At 47.8% G+C, this 15,009-nt stretch overlaps 1 protein-coding gene across 3 annotated transcripts in view; it reads left to right on the forward strand.

Annotated features, from left to right (window-relative positions):
• Window positions 1-18: 18 nt before the first annotated feature.
• The window catches only part of TDRD7 (tudor domain containing 7), a 38,046-nt gene continuing 23,055 nt past the window's right edge, over window positions 19-15,009 (forward strand). Inside the window, exons 1-5 of one of the 3 annotated variants that reach the window (XM_010726189.3) lie at window positions 19-1,534; window positions 1,855-2,076; window positions 9,737-9,878; window positions 10,542-10,755; window positions 13,999-14,084. In XM_010726189.3, the coding sequence (XP_010724491.1) occupies window positions 1,870-2,076; window positions 9,737-9,878; window positions 10,542-10,755; window positions 13,999-14,084 (649 nt within the window). In that variant the 5' untranslated portion in view covers window positions 19-1,534; window positions 1,855-1,869. Of the gene's footprint in view, window positions 1,535-1,854; window positions 2,077-9,736; window positions 9,879-10,541; window positions 10,756-11,711; window positions 11,886-11,943; window positions 12,677-13,998; window positions 14,085-15,009 lie in introns of those variants that run through there. The other 2 variants (XM_019610707.2, XM_019610708.2) reach the window with 2 other exon arrangements.

Here is a 15,009-nt window from a genome sequence, read left to right on the forward strand (position 1 = left end):
GCCGTGGCTGCTCCTCGCCGTGCGTGCGCTGCTGTCTGCGGTTCGGCTCCGCCGTGTGACTGCAGCCGTCCTGCCCCCGCGCCGCTCCTTGTTGGACTTTCCTCTTTCAGTCAGCCCGCCATCCCGAGTCTCTGGGTGTTCTCCCTTCTAACCTTTGCCCAAGGTGTAACTTTTCCTTTAGCGCGGTAGGTTCCGTGCAAGAAGGAAGGCTCGCCGGAGGTGGAATCGGGATTGTTTAAATGGATCGGAATTGTTTAAAATTGTTTTAATTGTAAAGCAGGAGCCCCCCGTGCTGTGGCTGCCTCCGGGAGGTGTGCTGCAGTCCTCCCAGGCTGCGCGTGGCCGTGCCCTGGGGCGCCGGGAGGGTTCCGTGTCACTGCTGCGTGTGATTGCAGCCCAAGGCTGGGGGAGATCTGCCGTCAGAGCCGAAACCGACAAGCTGGAACTTCTCTGTCCCTTTCTGCTGACCTATTGTTTGTGTACAGTACGTTTCGCTTCACTGTGTAAGTGTTTGTACCTTTTTAAGTACACAAACGCGCAGTGCTGTGTGCCTGTGTGGACGTACAGGTGTGTAAATACAAGCGCAGTGGCCAGCTGAGGTCAGTAAGATGCTGGATGTGCATTAAGTAAAGAGGCTCAAGGAGCCAAGGAAGTGTCGGACTCCGTGCTCCTCCTTTCTTGCTGAGCAGCTGGGCTGGGCCATCACGTGCTTGGGGTGCACCACGGCAGGCTGCTGTTAGTGCATCTGTGCAGACTGAAAAATACTAAAGATGGACATTTCTTTTCGGCTTGGTGTGGTGCCCAGGGTGATTTCTCCCCCAAAAAAGGAGAACAGGCCTCCCCCAAAATGCATCTTCACTCTTTTGTCATAGGATAGAATCAAAATTGCCAATGTTGGAAGAGATTCAATATCATTCAGTCCAACCATCTGCTTACTACCAATATTTTCCCACTAAACCATGTTCCTAGTACTGTCTCTGTTCATTTCTTGAATGCTTCTGGAGATGGTGACTCCCCCACTTCTCTGTGCAGCCTGTTTCAGTGCCTCACCACTCCTTCTGAGGTGATGTTTTTCCTCATATCCAACCTGAACCTCCCCTGGTGCAACTTAAGGCCATCTCCTGTTGCTAGTTCCATGGGAGGAGAGGCCAACCCCCACCTCACCACAAACTCCTTTCAGGCAGTTGTAGAGAGATAAGGTCTCCCTTGAGCCTCCTCTTCTCCAGACTGAACAATCCCAGTTCTCTCAACCGGTCCCTATGGGACTTGTGCTCTGTCCCCTCACCAGCTTTGTTGCTCTTCTCTGTACACAGTCCAGGGCCTCTGTCTTTCCTGTAGTGAGAGCCAAAATTGCTTAGATACATGCAGTACTGTCCTTAAGGTATGGAATGGGGTTTGATTTGCTGGGTTGCTTCCTCTTGGATACAACTTTATGAAGCAGCTGAGGACTTGTTGCCTGGAGCAGGGGAAGTGAAGTTAGTTCTCCTCTTCACTGTCCGTGCACACCAGACTTGAAGACGTGTGCTACCTTCAGGTTTGTACCTAGCACCTTTCTTCCTCTGCGCTGCTGGGCTGGGTGGGCGAGCAGCAATGCCTGGGACTTGTGACAGCAAGCCTTGGTGTGGCGAGACACCTGCCCTTGCCACAGCTGCCATGTTATGGGAAGTAGCTGCCATTTTGCTCGGTTTGGCCATGCTGCAGTGTGACCACCGTGGTGCTCATACTGGCCTGAGGTCAGGACTGGGCCCAAGAGGTGTTAAATCCTTGCTCATCGAGGGGGGAGGCTGAGTAACAAAAGCTGCTGGTGTTAGTCTGTGAATGTAAAATTACTTTTTTTTTTCTTTTGTGGTATAGGCCTTATAGGTGAAGATGCAGGAGCCTGACCTGGTTGCGAAAGCACTGCGATCTGTTCTTCATTCCAGTAAACATGGCATACCACTATCAGAGCTTCAGGGTGAATACAGATCATTAACTGGTGAATGGATTCCCTTCAGAAACCTAGGGCATGCCACACTGGAAGCCTACGTGGCAAGCATCCCTGGAGTGGTCAGGATCGAGAGAAATAAAACAGGAGAGGTAAGAATCTGTGATAATCAAGAAAATTATATCTGGAAATGGCTTTTATGTTTATAAAGCGTGGAAGTTCATAATTGTACCTCTGCCCTTGTCATGGGTTATTTGAGAAAAATACTGTAATGTGTGTGGTGCACTAATGCTATCGGAGGTGGAAGCTGTGACACAGAGCAGATGTCTCTTACTTTCCTGTTCCTGTTTGCAGCTCAGAAATTAGTGTTTACAAAACATGGAGGATTATGGAGATTTCCTCCTTACAGAGGAGTTCTGACTGGAAAGGCACTTCGACAGGAGAGCTGTGATTCCCATCTCAAACTTTCTTCCTTTGGGCTATATTAGTGGATTGTCCTGAGACCTCACAGAATGTTAAGTCTTGTGCATGTGTCTTGAATGTATTTTCAGGCTGGGATTCTGGAGCCTGCTTTTTTCCTACAGCAAAATTGTTGTAGGTCTGTTGTGTACAAACCTGACATCAGTTTCTGAAGGCTTAGCACTCTTTTTGTTGTTGCAGTGCCAAGGTGAGGTAATGCACCTCAGCTTAACAAGTTTACAGGGGGACGAGCACTCAGTGCAGATGTCATGGTTTCACTTGTCATTGTTTTTTGTTGTGGAGGAGGTGGATCCCAGCTCAGCAGAATAGTTCACTGTAATGGAAGAGCCTTCCCTTATTCCTTGGCCTTGCTGCTATAGCCTGTGTCTCCTGTTGGGTTGCTGGATTGGAAGCAGTTTGCTGAAACCACAGATCTTACCTGGCAGTGTGGAGCTCCTGGTTGCTAGTTTGCTCCTCTCCCCAGGTAAACAGATGTTTTGCAGAAACTGTGGCTGTCATATTAGATCTGAAGAGGTGGTGATTATTGCTTTCCTGACTTACCTGGGTTGAGGTGACATCTGGTAGCTCAGAAGTAGGTCTTGATGGTTACATGTGAAGTGTGGTGGGAAGTGCCATGGAATTCTTTCTATTTTGTACTGATTCCTGGAAATATGGCGTGTTGTTTTTTTTTTTAAAGCAAAGGGTTCTTTTGCTGCCTTTTTGCAACTGTCAGAGTTCACTCTTTTACAGCAAGTAACTAAGTGTGAGATTCTCTTTTGTTTGCTCCAAGGCTGTACTGACTACAGCTACATCAGTAAACATGAATTCATGTGCCTCTGGGATTGTGATGCTGCAACTTAATGCCTCCTTGTGGTGACTTCGGCAGATAGCCATCTGTTTCTAACTTGGGCCTTGCAGGGTATAATCTGTTATCCTCCCTTTCCCTTGAGAGTCTTGCTTATCCTCTAATGCAGTATGTGCTGAAAGCCTTGTGGACGCTTGAGTAGTGCTGGAGGCGTACACTTCCTGACGCAGCTCTAAGGAAAGATTGAAATGCAGCTATAGGAGGTAGAAAGAGGGAGAGCTACTAAACAGGGCTGGAGGTAGTTCAGGAGGAATCGCTTTCCTTTTGTTCATGCTGACTATGCTTTGCGTGATTGAAGCAGCTAAAGGGAAGCAAAGACCTGTGGCAGAGGAGACTCATGAAGACAGAGCTCATGTTGCTGTTGTGTGACCCTCTTGTGACAGCTATCCAGAACGTGACACTGAGCAGAGGGTGATGTGTGCAGTTGTGCCCTATCTGATTTTGAGCATTTCTTACAAATAGTGAGTGGAGGCAGAAGTAGAGGCATTCTTTGCCCTTGGGTCATGCTGAGTACATTATATGCCTTTTAAAATCAAGAATGGCAGAGAGAGGATGAGGACAACCAGCAGTCACATGAGGGAATGAAGGATGAGGCTGCAAGAGAAGTGTGAGGTGACTCAAATGGTAGGCACACTAATCTGTGGACCAGGGCTGAACGTGTTCATTGTGAGTAAATCCACGTGAAGTAGAAAATTCGTGCTGTACAGAATTTGAGACAAGAGCTCTTGTACCCTCTTTCAGAAATAAGCACAGCTGAGCACCTTTCTTAAGGGCCTCTACACTCCTGCAGACAGGGTGAGGCACAATGTGAGTTCTGTGCACAATAGCAAGCCTGTGATCTCATCGGGTCACAGAGACCTGCTGTGGTAGCTTATGCAACTGGCTGCTGCTGCGGGTGGGCACAGGCTGTTAAGAAGGACAGGCTGGGATGGAAGGAAGGGGTGCTAGCATAAGCCTCTCCTGTTTGAAAGCAGTGGGGGCGAACAGAGCTTGCTGTGGGACAGATAATGAGCTAGCAAGAGCTCCTTCACTGGGAGCTGTGCACAGACTGGCGTATGGGTTCTGTTGTAACCTTAGTGATCAGGAAGATGTAGTAGATGAAGCAGATGATGCCTTCCTCAGACATCTGCAAGACATCTGCCACTTTTGTAGGCACTGATTCTTATGGAGGACTAGAACTACTGGGTAAGAACACCTTCCTGACACAAACATTGAGCTTATGAGGGGCAGTGCTCAGCTGGACCCAGTTCTTACAAGCAAGGATGAAGTGCTTAGGGATGTAAAGCCTGTGGACAGCCTTGCCGACGGTGACCACAGGATGGTGCTATTCAGGATTGTGAAAGGAGGGGAATGAGGTAAAAGGCAGCATCGTGATGAAGAACCTGAAAAGAGCAGACTTTTCCTTGTACAAGAGTCTGTCTGGAAGAGTCCCATAGGATACAATACTGTAGAGAAGAGCGTTTCAGGAGAAGCAGCTCATTTTCATGTACCACCTCCTTTGACTTAAGAGTTTTCCATTCCAGTAGGGAGGAAAAATAAGCAAAGGTTGTAGGAGACTCACATGAATGAACAGGATGCTGCTCACTAAACTTAAAAAGGAAGTATACATGAAGTAAGAACATGGAGAAGTGAATACCCAAGCATGCGGGCATGGGGATAGGCATGACTGCATTTCCTAATAACTACTTCAACAAGGTAAAAGCCGAGGAAGAATGCCATCACTTTCAAAACAACTCCCAAAGCACTGCCATGTCAGACAGCATCCCTCTGAAGGAAGACTGAAACAGCTGGTCCAGGTGAGATGAGAAAGCAGAGGAACAGCACGAAAAGGAGAAGAAAGCTGAAGCAACTGAGAACCACAGCACTTGGCTGTGCTGCGTGTCACGGCAGCCTTATGGAGGCCCTGCTGAGAGCACGGAGTTCAGGCTGTCGGCAGATACCTCTGAAAGGGTGAAGCATTGAGGATTTCAGACTGATCTTTCCACAGAGCTGAGGTAGGACCCGCTCTGCCAAAGTCCACCGCAGGACCACATTTCTGTCTTATTTCAGCGAGTCTTTTGGAAGCAGCAGTAAAGTGTGGTCAAGCTGTAAGAGAGCAGGCAGCTCCCGAGCAGCTCCAAAACCGAGCGAGCCTGACACCCTGACAGCAGAATTGGTGACAGAAGTCACTCTGTGTGCAGCAGTGCTACAGAGCGTGATCCCGTAATGAAGCTGCACGGCGCTCATCGCAAGGCAGCGCAGTCGGTAGGAGCTGATGACGTGCAGATCTGAAATGCTCGAAGCTTAACAGAAAGCCACACAGCTGGTTCATCGTGCAGCCTGTTAATGCACGCTGTGATGGAGCTGTACCTTACACGGAGTCCGGCTTCGTCTTTCACCTTCAGCTCAGGAATGTTTCACAGTACTGAGAACCTCACGTTCTGAATCAGTACTGGCATGCAGGTGTGAAGAACTACGCTATTAAACTGTCCCTTGTTTAATGGTTAAAAAGGAGAGCTGGAACCGGAGGAGCAAGTTAAAAAACAAAATAACAACAGCTCATTCCTAGGTGGTGGCTGGAAGAAGCAAGCAAGAATCCTGGGCAGAAATCCACTGTTTTGTGTCTCTGTGCTCCGGGGAGGGCCTCTTAGTAAAGACTGCAGCAAATAACTGCTTTGCCAGAATGCTTCACTGATGCCCTGCTTGCCACCTGAAGCTCAGATACACCATATTTAATTCAGCCATTGGACCAACAAGAGTCCACCCTGGCAAACAGCATGAAACAAATGCTGCAGGAGACATGCATGAGTGAACAGGAAGGTCTGGATCTTAATTCTGATGCTAACAGAATCTTAGAAGAGTCAGGAACAGAACTGTGTAAGCTGGAAGGAGTATAGAGATACTGTCCATGCAGGGGTGTGGTTAGAAAAGCTGCAGCCCATGTTGAGTTGAATCTGGTAAGGGACGTGAGGGACCAGAGGAAATGTTTCTACAGGTGTGTCAGGAAAATGATGACTAGAGAAAATTTGAGCCTGCAGAGGATTTGGAATTGGCACCTAATCTTAATGGACATGGAAGAGACCTTCTCTGCTTTGTTATTCACTGGTAAGACTGGCCATCAGCCGCCCCAAGGCTCCTGAGATTGAGAAGGTCTGTAGCAAGGAAGCCTTAGACTCAGCAAAGAGGAGCTAGATTAAGGAACACCTTAAAGGCTGGCCGTGTGCTCGGGTGTGGGCCTGATGCAGTGCACTGCCAAGTGCTGAGAGCTGGCTGTCGTTGCAAAGCCATTCTGGATTCCTCACTTCTCAACTGCATCTTATTTGCGTTACTGCTTTTTGGCAGTAGGTACATTTGTGAGCAACTGTTGTCAAGGACAAAGTACAGGAGGAGTAAAATTTTGACAAAGATCTTAGAGACCTCACTGAGAATTGCAGCCACTGCCACCAAACCAACCTGGTGCATTAGTGTCACAAAAACAAGCTCAAGTATCCCACTACTTCTGTTTTTTATTGCTCCTTTTTGATTGTTTTAATAAAATATTAAAGTATTGTTACTTATATACATGAACAACATAATATATTGTGAGGGATGGTCCAAAAGTAATGCCTGCTATTTTCTTATATCCAGCCACAGTGTCAGAGGCAAGTGTTGTTGGGACAGCAGTAGAGGTTGAACTTTTCTGTCAGTATTGCATTCCATGTTGTTGCTGTTCTGTTCCATGTGCAGCAGATGGCAGCAGAGGATCAGTCTGACTCAGTGGTGTCTGGGGTGCAGAGCATATAGAGCAAAGGTGTGTCACTGAACTCCTCCATGCGGAAAAAATGGCACCCACTGACGTTCATCGAAGCTTGCTGAATGTTTATGGACACCAAACAGTGGATGTCAGCACAGCGAGGTGCTGCATTTTAGCAATGGTGACATTGGGTCGCCTCCACTGGTGCAGATTTTTACAAGCGCAGCACACAAACTCTTGTTCATTGTTGGCAAAAGTGCGTAGGTGATGGTGTTGCTTAAGTTGAAAAACAGTGTTTTGTGGCTGAGATTTTGCACTCTCAAACAGTGTTATTGTGCTCTTTGTGGGGGTTGTAGTTTTCATAGAAATAAATAGGAAGCATTACTTTTGGAGCAACCTTTGTGTATGACAACAGACCAAGACAATTCCTGTTCACCCAGTGCAGCCCAGGCAAGCCAAAAGGTTGGAAGCTCATGGAGTAAGCTAATCCTGGAAACCTCTTCCAGACAGGTGAAAGACAAGGGAAGTGGTGGCAGTCACTATAGATCTAAGAAGGAAAATCTTATCTGGCTAACTCATAGCCTTCCATGATGAGATAACTGGTCGAGTGAATAAAGGGACAGTAGTGGATGTTGCCTTTCTCTGTTTTAATAAGGCTTTTGATACTGCCTTCCATAATAGATGCAGGAAACTCAAAGTGGGGGCAAGTCAGCAGAGATGTGCCCTGTAGGTTGCTACTGTGGCAGTGCTGTTTAGCACAAATGACCACAGCGATGGGATAGAGTCCACCTTTAGGAAGTCTGCAAATTGCTGGAGTTGACTGATGACTGTTTGCAGAGTGGGTGGCTGTGTTCCTCTCCAGATGGACCTCAGCTAGCTGTATAAATGACATGATGTGACAAGCTCTGCAAGCAGGGGAAGTGTTATGCACCACTAGAGTCTTGTGACCAGCCAGGAGGCAGCTTGTCAGATAAGATCCAAGTTCAGCGTGAGCAGCAGTGTGCTACTGCAGCCCAGGAGTTTGATGTACTGGGTTGCATTAGGAAGTCTGTTGTCAGTTGGTTAATGGAGGTCTGTTCCTCTGTACTCAGCCCAGGTGAGACCGCATGCAGAGTCCTGTGTCTACCAAACCAACAGAGATGTGGACATTCCACATCAGATTCGGTGAGTAGATTTGAAGGTGGTAAAGGGACTGTGTTGGCAGGCTAGGATAGCTGGATTTGTTCGCTCTGGAAAAGAGAAAGCATGGGAGAGTCTAATCCATGTGTATTAATAGCTGCTCTGGGGAGAGTGGAAAAACATCTGAGCCCATCTGTATCTCCAGTACTCATTGGTACTCAGTGAACAGGCAAGATGTGCAAAGTGAAATATGGATGATTTAATTTGAACATAAGAAATGTCTTTTTTTTTTTTTTTTGCCATAATGGTGGTCAAACCTTGGAACAAGTTATCCAGAGCGGTTGAAAAGTCTCCATCCTTGGAGATATTCACTCACAACTGGACAGTCTCTTGGGCAAGTAGGTACGGTTAATGCCATTCTGAGCAGGGATAGTGAATGAGGTGGTCTATAGAGATCTTTGCCAACTTCAGCCTCACTGTGCTTCCTTGCATTTCATTACTGCACTGGTTAGGCTGTGTATTGAGATGCTGCCAGGCCGAGCTCTGACACCCTCAGTGCGTTTCTTGTATGGATGATGACTGCACAACAGTTGTGCAGTGTGACTTCTAAGCAGCAGGCTATCTGGGGATCTAGTAGAGTAACAGCGCTGTGTGAGAGGGTCCCTTTTTCAGCCTCTTTCACCATGCTTTTTTGGATTGCTCCAAAGTTGGCATCCTCAGAGTGTTGGAAGAATACTCATCAGTCATGAGTTTGTTTTTGGCACTTGGATGACTCCAAGGTTTGGGCTGGCATTTTGTCCGTGAGGCCAAGCTCATGTGAGATGTGTGGCTTGGCGGCTTGCTGAAGCGGTGTTTGTTTGCTTTTAAAGAACTACTTCTGTCTGTGTTACAAAGATGGATCAAGGAGAGGCCAAGGCAAGAGGTCATAGTGGAGGCAAATAATGTTGTCTATATGCTTGCCCAAGGGCAAGCCACTGTTGAGTGCCAACACAGTGCTTGCAGGCAGTCTGTGCCAGTGGGATGGCTGTGCTATTCCCGTGCTATTCCTAGGCAGGAAAATGGCAGCCTAGCAGTGTGGGGCCACAGTAGTGCCTGAGCACATGTGGGCAGGAGTCAGTCAGGCGTAAGAGCAAGTGGGAAGGTTCTGGCCAAGGAGGAGAGGCAGAACTTGGGGTGAGGAGAGGCTGAGGGGCTGGAAGTCCCTTGAGCGATGGTTTGCAGGGCTGGCCCTGCATGTCTGTTTGCTCTGGATATTGAGTGGCTGCTGGAAGCTCCTGCAGAGTCAGCATGTGCTGCCTGGAAGATGTGAGGAGATCCTTGGGAAGTGCAGGGTATTGTTGTAAAGTGGGATCTTGGACTTGTAGGATGCAAGAGAGACGCTGGGCTACTGCCAGGTGGGCTCCAAGCTAAAGCAAAAGGGGATGAAGAGCCTTGGGTGGATTTGGCTATTTGCTCTACTGTTTTCTGAGGTGCATTATGGAAGGAGGAGATCTTCAAAGGTCTTTGTCTGTTTCTGAAACTTCTGTTGAATTGCTTGTTGGCCTCTGTGAGCTGCTGATTACAGGAAGTGGAAATTGCTGTCAGTCTTTTTATGACTGTGGGTAAGCTTGGATCTCAGTGACTGTTTCTACTCCTGTCTCTTTTCTGCCCCAAACAGGTGACTTGCCATGCTGTTGCTTGCCCTGAGACCATGCAAATTGCTCAACTTGTAGCCCGACAGAGCAGTTTGAAGAAGAAAACAGGAAAGCAAGTGAACTGCCGGATGAGGCTGAAGAATACATCCCCAGTCACACCAGTAGGTAAGCTCCAGGCAGCTGCAAAAGGCCTGCTTTTACTAAAGACTTCTGTGTATTTAAAAGCAAAAGTCTTTGCCTTAAGGTGTTCCACTGAAGGCAGTGAGATGTGTGTTTTCACTGGAAGGTTCCGAGTAATGGGATGTGATGCTGACAACAGAGTATCAGTGCTTGCAAGGCACTGTCTGTGAGAGAGGCTTTCTTTTGCACACTCTTGAAGCAAAAATGCTCTAGAAAGACTTTGCCTTTGTTTCCATTTGGCTGTGCTTTTGTGGGAGAAATGTCTAAGATACGCGTGAGTAGAGTGGTAGTGAGCCTGCTTGATTGTAAGGGATAAGCTAGCCCTTGGTGGGGTGGCAGAGGTGAGCTGCACCCTCGAGGTGAGAAGCAGCCCGGGCAACATCAGCTGCAAATGTCTCTGCAGTTCCTGTTGTGAGTGCCCTGGTACCCCAAAGTAGCTGCTGCCCAGGTTTGCCTGCTGATGAGCTGAAGAAATCCAGCTCTAGTGTTCAGCTCTGGACAGCTGATCCAAAGTTGTTGAGTTCAGGAACTCTGGTTCTGCTTGCCCTGCAGTGCAACCTGTTTGTATGTCTTAGCTGTTGCCTGTAAGGAGAGCTTGCATGGGGCAGAGGAGAGCATTACTGATGGCCACGTCTGGAAACTCTTTAGGAAAGCCGGAAGGAACTTTGCGGCAACCCAGGTCACTGAGCACACTGGAAGAAGGCAGCAAGAAGCCCATCCCTCGTGTGCCAAGAGGCAGAGGTGCACTATGCATCACAACAAATCCTACCATGGAGAGTGCCTGGTCTGCCCCAGCTGCAGCCACTGGGAGTGGGTTGCCCAGAGAGATCCCCATGCAAAGACATGTCACGCTTGTCAACAGGTCAGTGCATGCAGTGGGAGATGGGGGGAAACGAGATGGTGCTTGGATGCTTCTTTGTCCAAGGATTTTCTGGGCTGTGGGAATGTGGGAATCAGAGAGGGTTTGTGTGCAGGGGATGCTAATGCTGAGTGCTGATGATTGTTTCTCTGCCCTCTGCCTACCTCAGCCCTTGCAGCGTTAGCATTTCTGTGCTTTTTGTGGTGCACATGAAGCCAGCAGCTGCCCGGATGTGTTGGGCCAAGCTGGGATGAGGCTGGAGGTGCCGTTTTGCTGGGTTAGCACTCTGTGCTGCTTTTCAGCCTTTGTGTGTGAGCATCTCTAATCCAGGTGGCTTATGGAGCTGCTGGGCCATCATTTCTCTTTGTGGGGTGTTTACCTCTACTCCGGGCTGACAGTGCAGGGTGTGTGTGTGTGTTGCCACTCACAGTGGCTGCACTCAGCCTCAGCCACACTGCTGCAATGCCCTGTGGTGCACGGGGCTGTCAGCATCAGCCAAGCACTGGCCAAGTGCAGCTGCGATGGACGGCTTGAATGCCCAAGTTTGTGAATAGTGTAGCACAGAGCAGTGCCCTCACATCATCCTTATTCCTTGGGAGAGGGATGCAGGCCTGTTGTTGTGAGGCAAGTGACATGACAGGAGCACCCCACCTGTCTCTCCTCAGAGCAGTGCTGTGGTGTTTTGCTGGGAGATTTTTGTGACCGTGGCTTCAGGGATTTGCTGCTGCTTGGTCACAGGTGAAAGGGAACTGTTTCTCCTTCCCACTGTGTCATGTGGGAGAGATGCTAAAGGTAGCTGTGATTCCTGCTTCCTGCTACTATCCCAGGCCACCTTGCAAGTGCTGTGGTGGCGTATATGTATCAGCAATCAGTTATCAGTCTAAGTCCATGCCACTGGGCTGCTGTGGACCTGCAAGTCCACAGAATGAGAAGGACTTCGCTTGTAAATCATACTATAGGAGACACTGAAGTTGGAAAACAGTGACACAAATGAAAGCAGATGGAGGTGCTTGGTGTCCCCCTTGCCTCAATCAGCAGTCAGTGTTTGCTGGTGGCTGCCAACCAGCCCCACTCCTGGGATTGGTCTTTGGCCCTTGGACAGTGCGGAGTAGGACGGCGTGGGCCTTACCAAGGTAAGGGGCTTAGGCATGGAAAAGCATGCATTCCCTCCTCTCTGAAGAAATGTGCCTCCGAAGAAGCCTGCCTTTCAGCTATGCATGGGTGCTTGGCAGGGCAGCATGTCTAATCACATGTTTGTGTTGGGCTGCTGTCTTCTCTTATTGGTAGCGTGGCTGGGAGGCCTCTTGCTGGGAGCACTTTTCAACAACTAGAGTGCATGAGGTCTTGCAAACAGTTGAATTTTATGTATCTGCATGCTGGAAAGTAGCATGTTGGCCTTGTGACTGTCTAGCTCTGTGCCAGGCAGGCTTGGTTCTGACTGTCCTGCACTTCTTTGCACAAAGAACTGAATCCTTAGCTGCAGTACCCGATAGTTACCCCTGCGCTTGGGTCATCCATGTAGTGTAGCAGTGGTGTGATACTGGGCCTGGAACACAACGGATTTCTGTTGTGAGGCAGCAGTCTCACTTACCCACAGTCTCTGTGGCTCGCGTGACTAGCTCATGGGACTGTTTTCTCAGGTATCTGTCCAATTTGGGGTTGTCATTGCTGGTATATAAACGTATGGAGAGGTGGTTGAAGGAGGGGGAGGGATCCTGGCTTTCTTTTGCGGCCTACGTGGCCAGACACAGACACCTTGGAAGGAGACACTGCTGCCAGTCTGTGTGAGGGTATGGGCTGTGGCACACAAGAGGATGTCCCCTATTTTTTGTTCTTATGTTGCAGACGAAATTGAAGACACTCTTCAATTGAAGACACTCTTCAGATAAGAAGAGTTGTGTATGAATGTCTGTCTGGGTTTGATGTGGGTGATCTTTACTTTAATATTTTTAAGTCTTATCCCACTTTTGTTTCACAAATGTGCTCTTCCTTGAGCTGCTGGTCTATCCTCTTCTGCTATGGAAAATGCTGCACTTGACAGTGGCTGTCCCGACTACTAATATTGTAGGATTTGTCACTTTAACCAAAAATAACACTTCTGTTCAGGGACATCATATACCTCGTGGAGGAGCAGGTTTGTCATTTCATGAGGACGGAAAGAAAGTGAAGGGTACCAGATTTTGTTAGATCTTGAAGAGGCAGTATTGGTGGTGGGTGGATGGTTTGGCTGGATGATCCTAGTGGTCTTTTCCAACCTCAATGATTATATGATTAGAAGGGTGTGAATGTGAGTCTTCCTTCTGCTTTGTGATTGTGCTGAGTAAAGTTCAGCTTGAAGACACGTGAGATTACTTATGAATTCCATGCTAGCATTGGCTTCCCCTTGCTATTGTTGCTAACTTCAGCATAGTACTTGATACCTGTACTGTCTACAAAGATCCCACGTGGGATCTTTCACGTGAAGTTCAGAAGGTCTCCTTTGATGTTTCTGTGTCCGGTGATTTCCTCCAGAGTTGTCTGTGGACTCCACATGTGGCTGTTGTCCTCGTGTGCCCTCTGGAAAGGGACCATCTGCAGAGCCTTCTTAGTGCATGTGCAGCGGATGCTCTTGCCTGAAGCTTCCTGGAGTTTGCAGCAATTTGCCATGCTTCTGTGGAGAGCTGTTTTAGTACATCTTCTGCTACGATTGCTACTGTGCAGTTCTTCCTTGCATAAATGCCTTTGGAAGGTGCTTGCTTTTGGTCTTTGAACTCCTTTCTGAAACTCTTGCGCCTTTTTGCCTGCAACTTAAGTGACACAGTACGTGCTGTTGTGATCTCTCTGGTGTCAGGGCTTTGAGGAGGCATGCCAGTCAAGAAGATGGACTTGTTCATGTTCACCAGCAAGACTGAGACACTGGCCAAAAGAAAGACCAAGTCGTGAGGCTGAATATATCAACATTATGACTGAGCTTAATCTCTGCTTTTGGGCCTACGTGATCTGTCTTTGTGAATGTCTTCCTACTGAGTGTTCTGTTTCTCTCAGTGATCACGATAGTTAAGTCACACTAGAAACCACCTGTTGATTTGCCTTGCCGTTGCTAGCCAAGGTGTTTTCCTTGTCAGGACAACAGGAGTTTGCTCTTATGTAGAGAATCAGTTAGAAGTTTGTGGAATACATTCTATTTCATATGTATGAATTATAAGCAAATAAAGTGCTCTTGAGAGCCAAGACAGTAATTTAAAGAAATTTTCTTTTCAATTTTAGGTCTGAGAAGAGACCAACTGTCTCACCACGATTTCAAAAGGAGCTACACGTTCACCTGTCGAGAAGGTCTTCTGTTGATTCAAATGGTAAGTTTCCCCATTAAGAGATGTTTTCTTGTTCACATTGCTGGCATTAGAATGGGTGTATTCCTAAGAAAAGCCTGTCTTGCTACTTGTTTTGAAGGAAGATAGATTTGGGTGAAATACCAAGTTTCATGAGCAAACCCCTCACTTCTATTTCATGGTGCTGGGAAAATAGGCGTGCTTATTTGCCTGCCTTTTTGTTTCTGTCTTCTGGGAAAATCATTGTGTAGTAAATGTCAAAGGCAGTCACACAGTATGAGCAAGTAGCTCCATGCAGTGCCAGGGCATGGATATAATAGTGGAGGGCAAAATTCTGGCTTTTGGGAGTAAACAGCCGCATGAAGGCCAGCACACTACCCTAGCTGTTCAGAACATATCCCTCTGCCTGCCTGAATTTCAGCAGTTGTGTTGTGGATCAGCTTTTCAAATGATGATTGCTTTCTTTGAGACTTGCCTGGTTGATTTGTGAAGCTGCAGGTCTGGTAGCAAGTGCTCTCCTCCGCAAAAGAAGAGGTGCAGGGAATGAGGGAGCAAGAAGGCTGGTGATGTGAGCCTCCAGCTGGACGTAATGACTTCCCTTCTCCCATAGGTGGTGCACGAAGCCAGCCAAAATAGCTGGGCATTCACAGAATCACAGAATTGTAGGGGTTGGAAGGGATGTCCAGCGATCATCGAGTTAAGAGGGTGTGGATTCAGACTTTTACTTAAGACGTATCTTAGAATAAAAAGTGAATCTTTGGTCTATTTTGTATATCTCTTTCTTTGGGTGAATATTCTTAGGTATTTTGTTTTGTCTTTGTCTGTATACTTGAGAAAAGGAACCTGTGTCTGTCTTGGGAGATAGACTTGTTGCTGCTGCTGAGAGGCTGCACTGTTGCCAAAGATTTTGCATCCCCTTTTAGAATCCTTTCTTAAAAAAGGTTTAATA

The sequence above is a fragment of the Meleagris gallopavo genome, chromosome Z, assembly GCF_000146605.3.
Source record: "Meleagris gallopavo isolate NT-WF06-2002-E0010 breed Aviagen turkey brand Nicholas breeding stock chromosome Z, Turkey_5.1, whole genome shotgun sequence".
In the NCBI taxonomy this organism is placed as follows: Eukaryota; Metazoa; Chordata; class Aves; order Galliformes; family Phasianidae; genus Meleagris; species Meleagris gallopavo.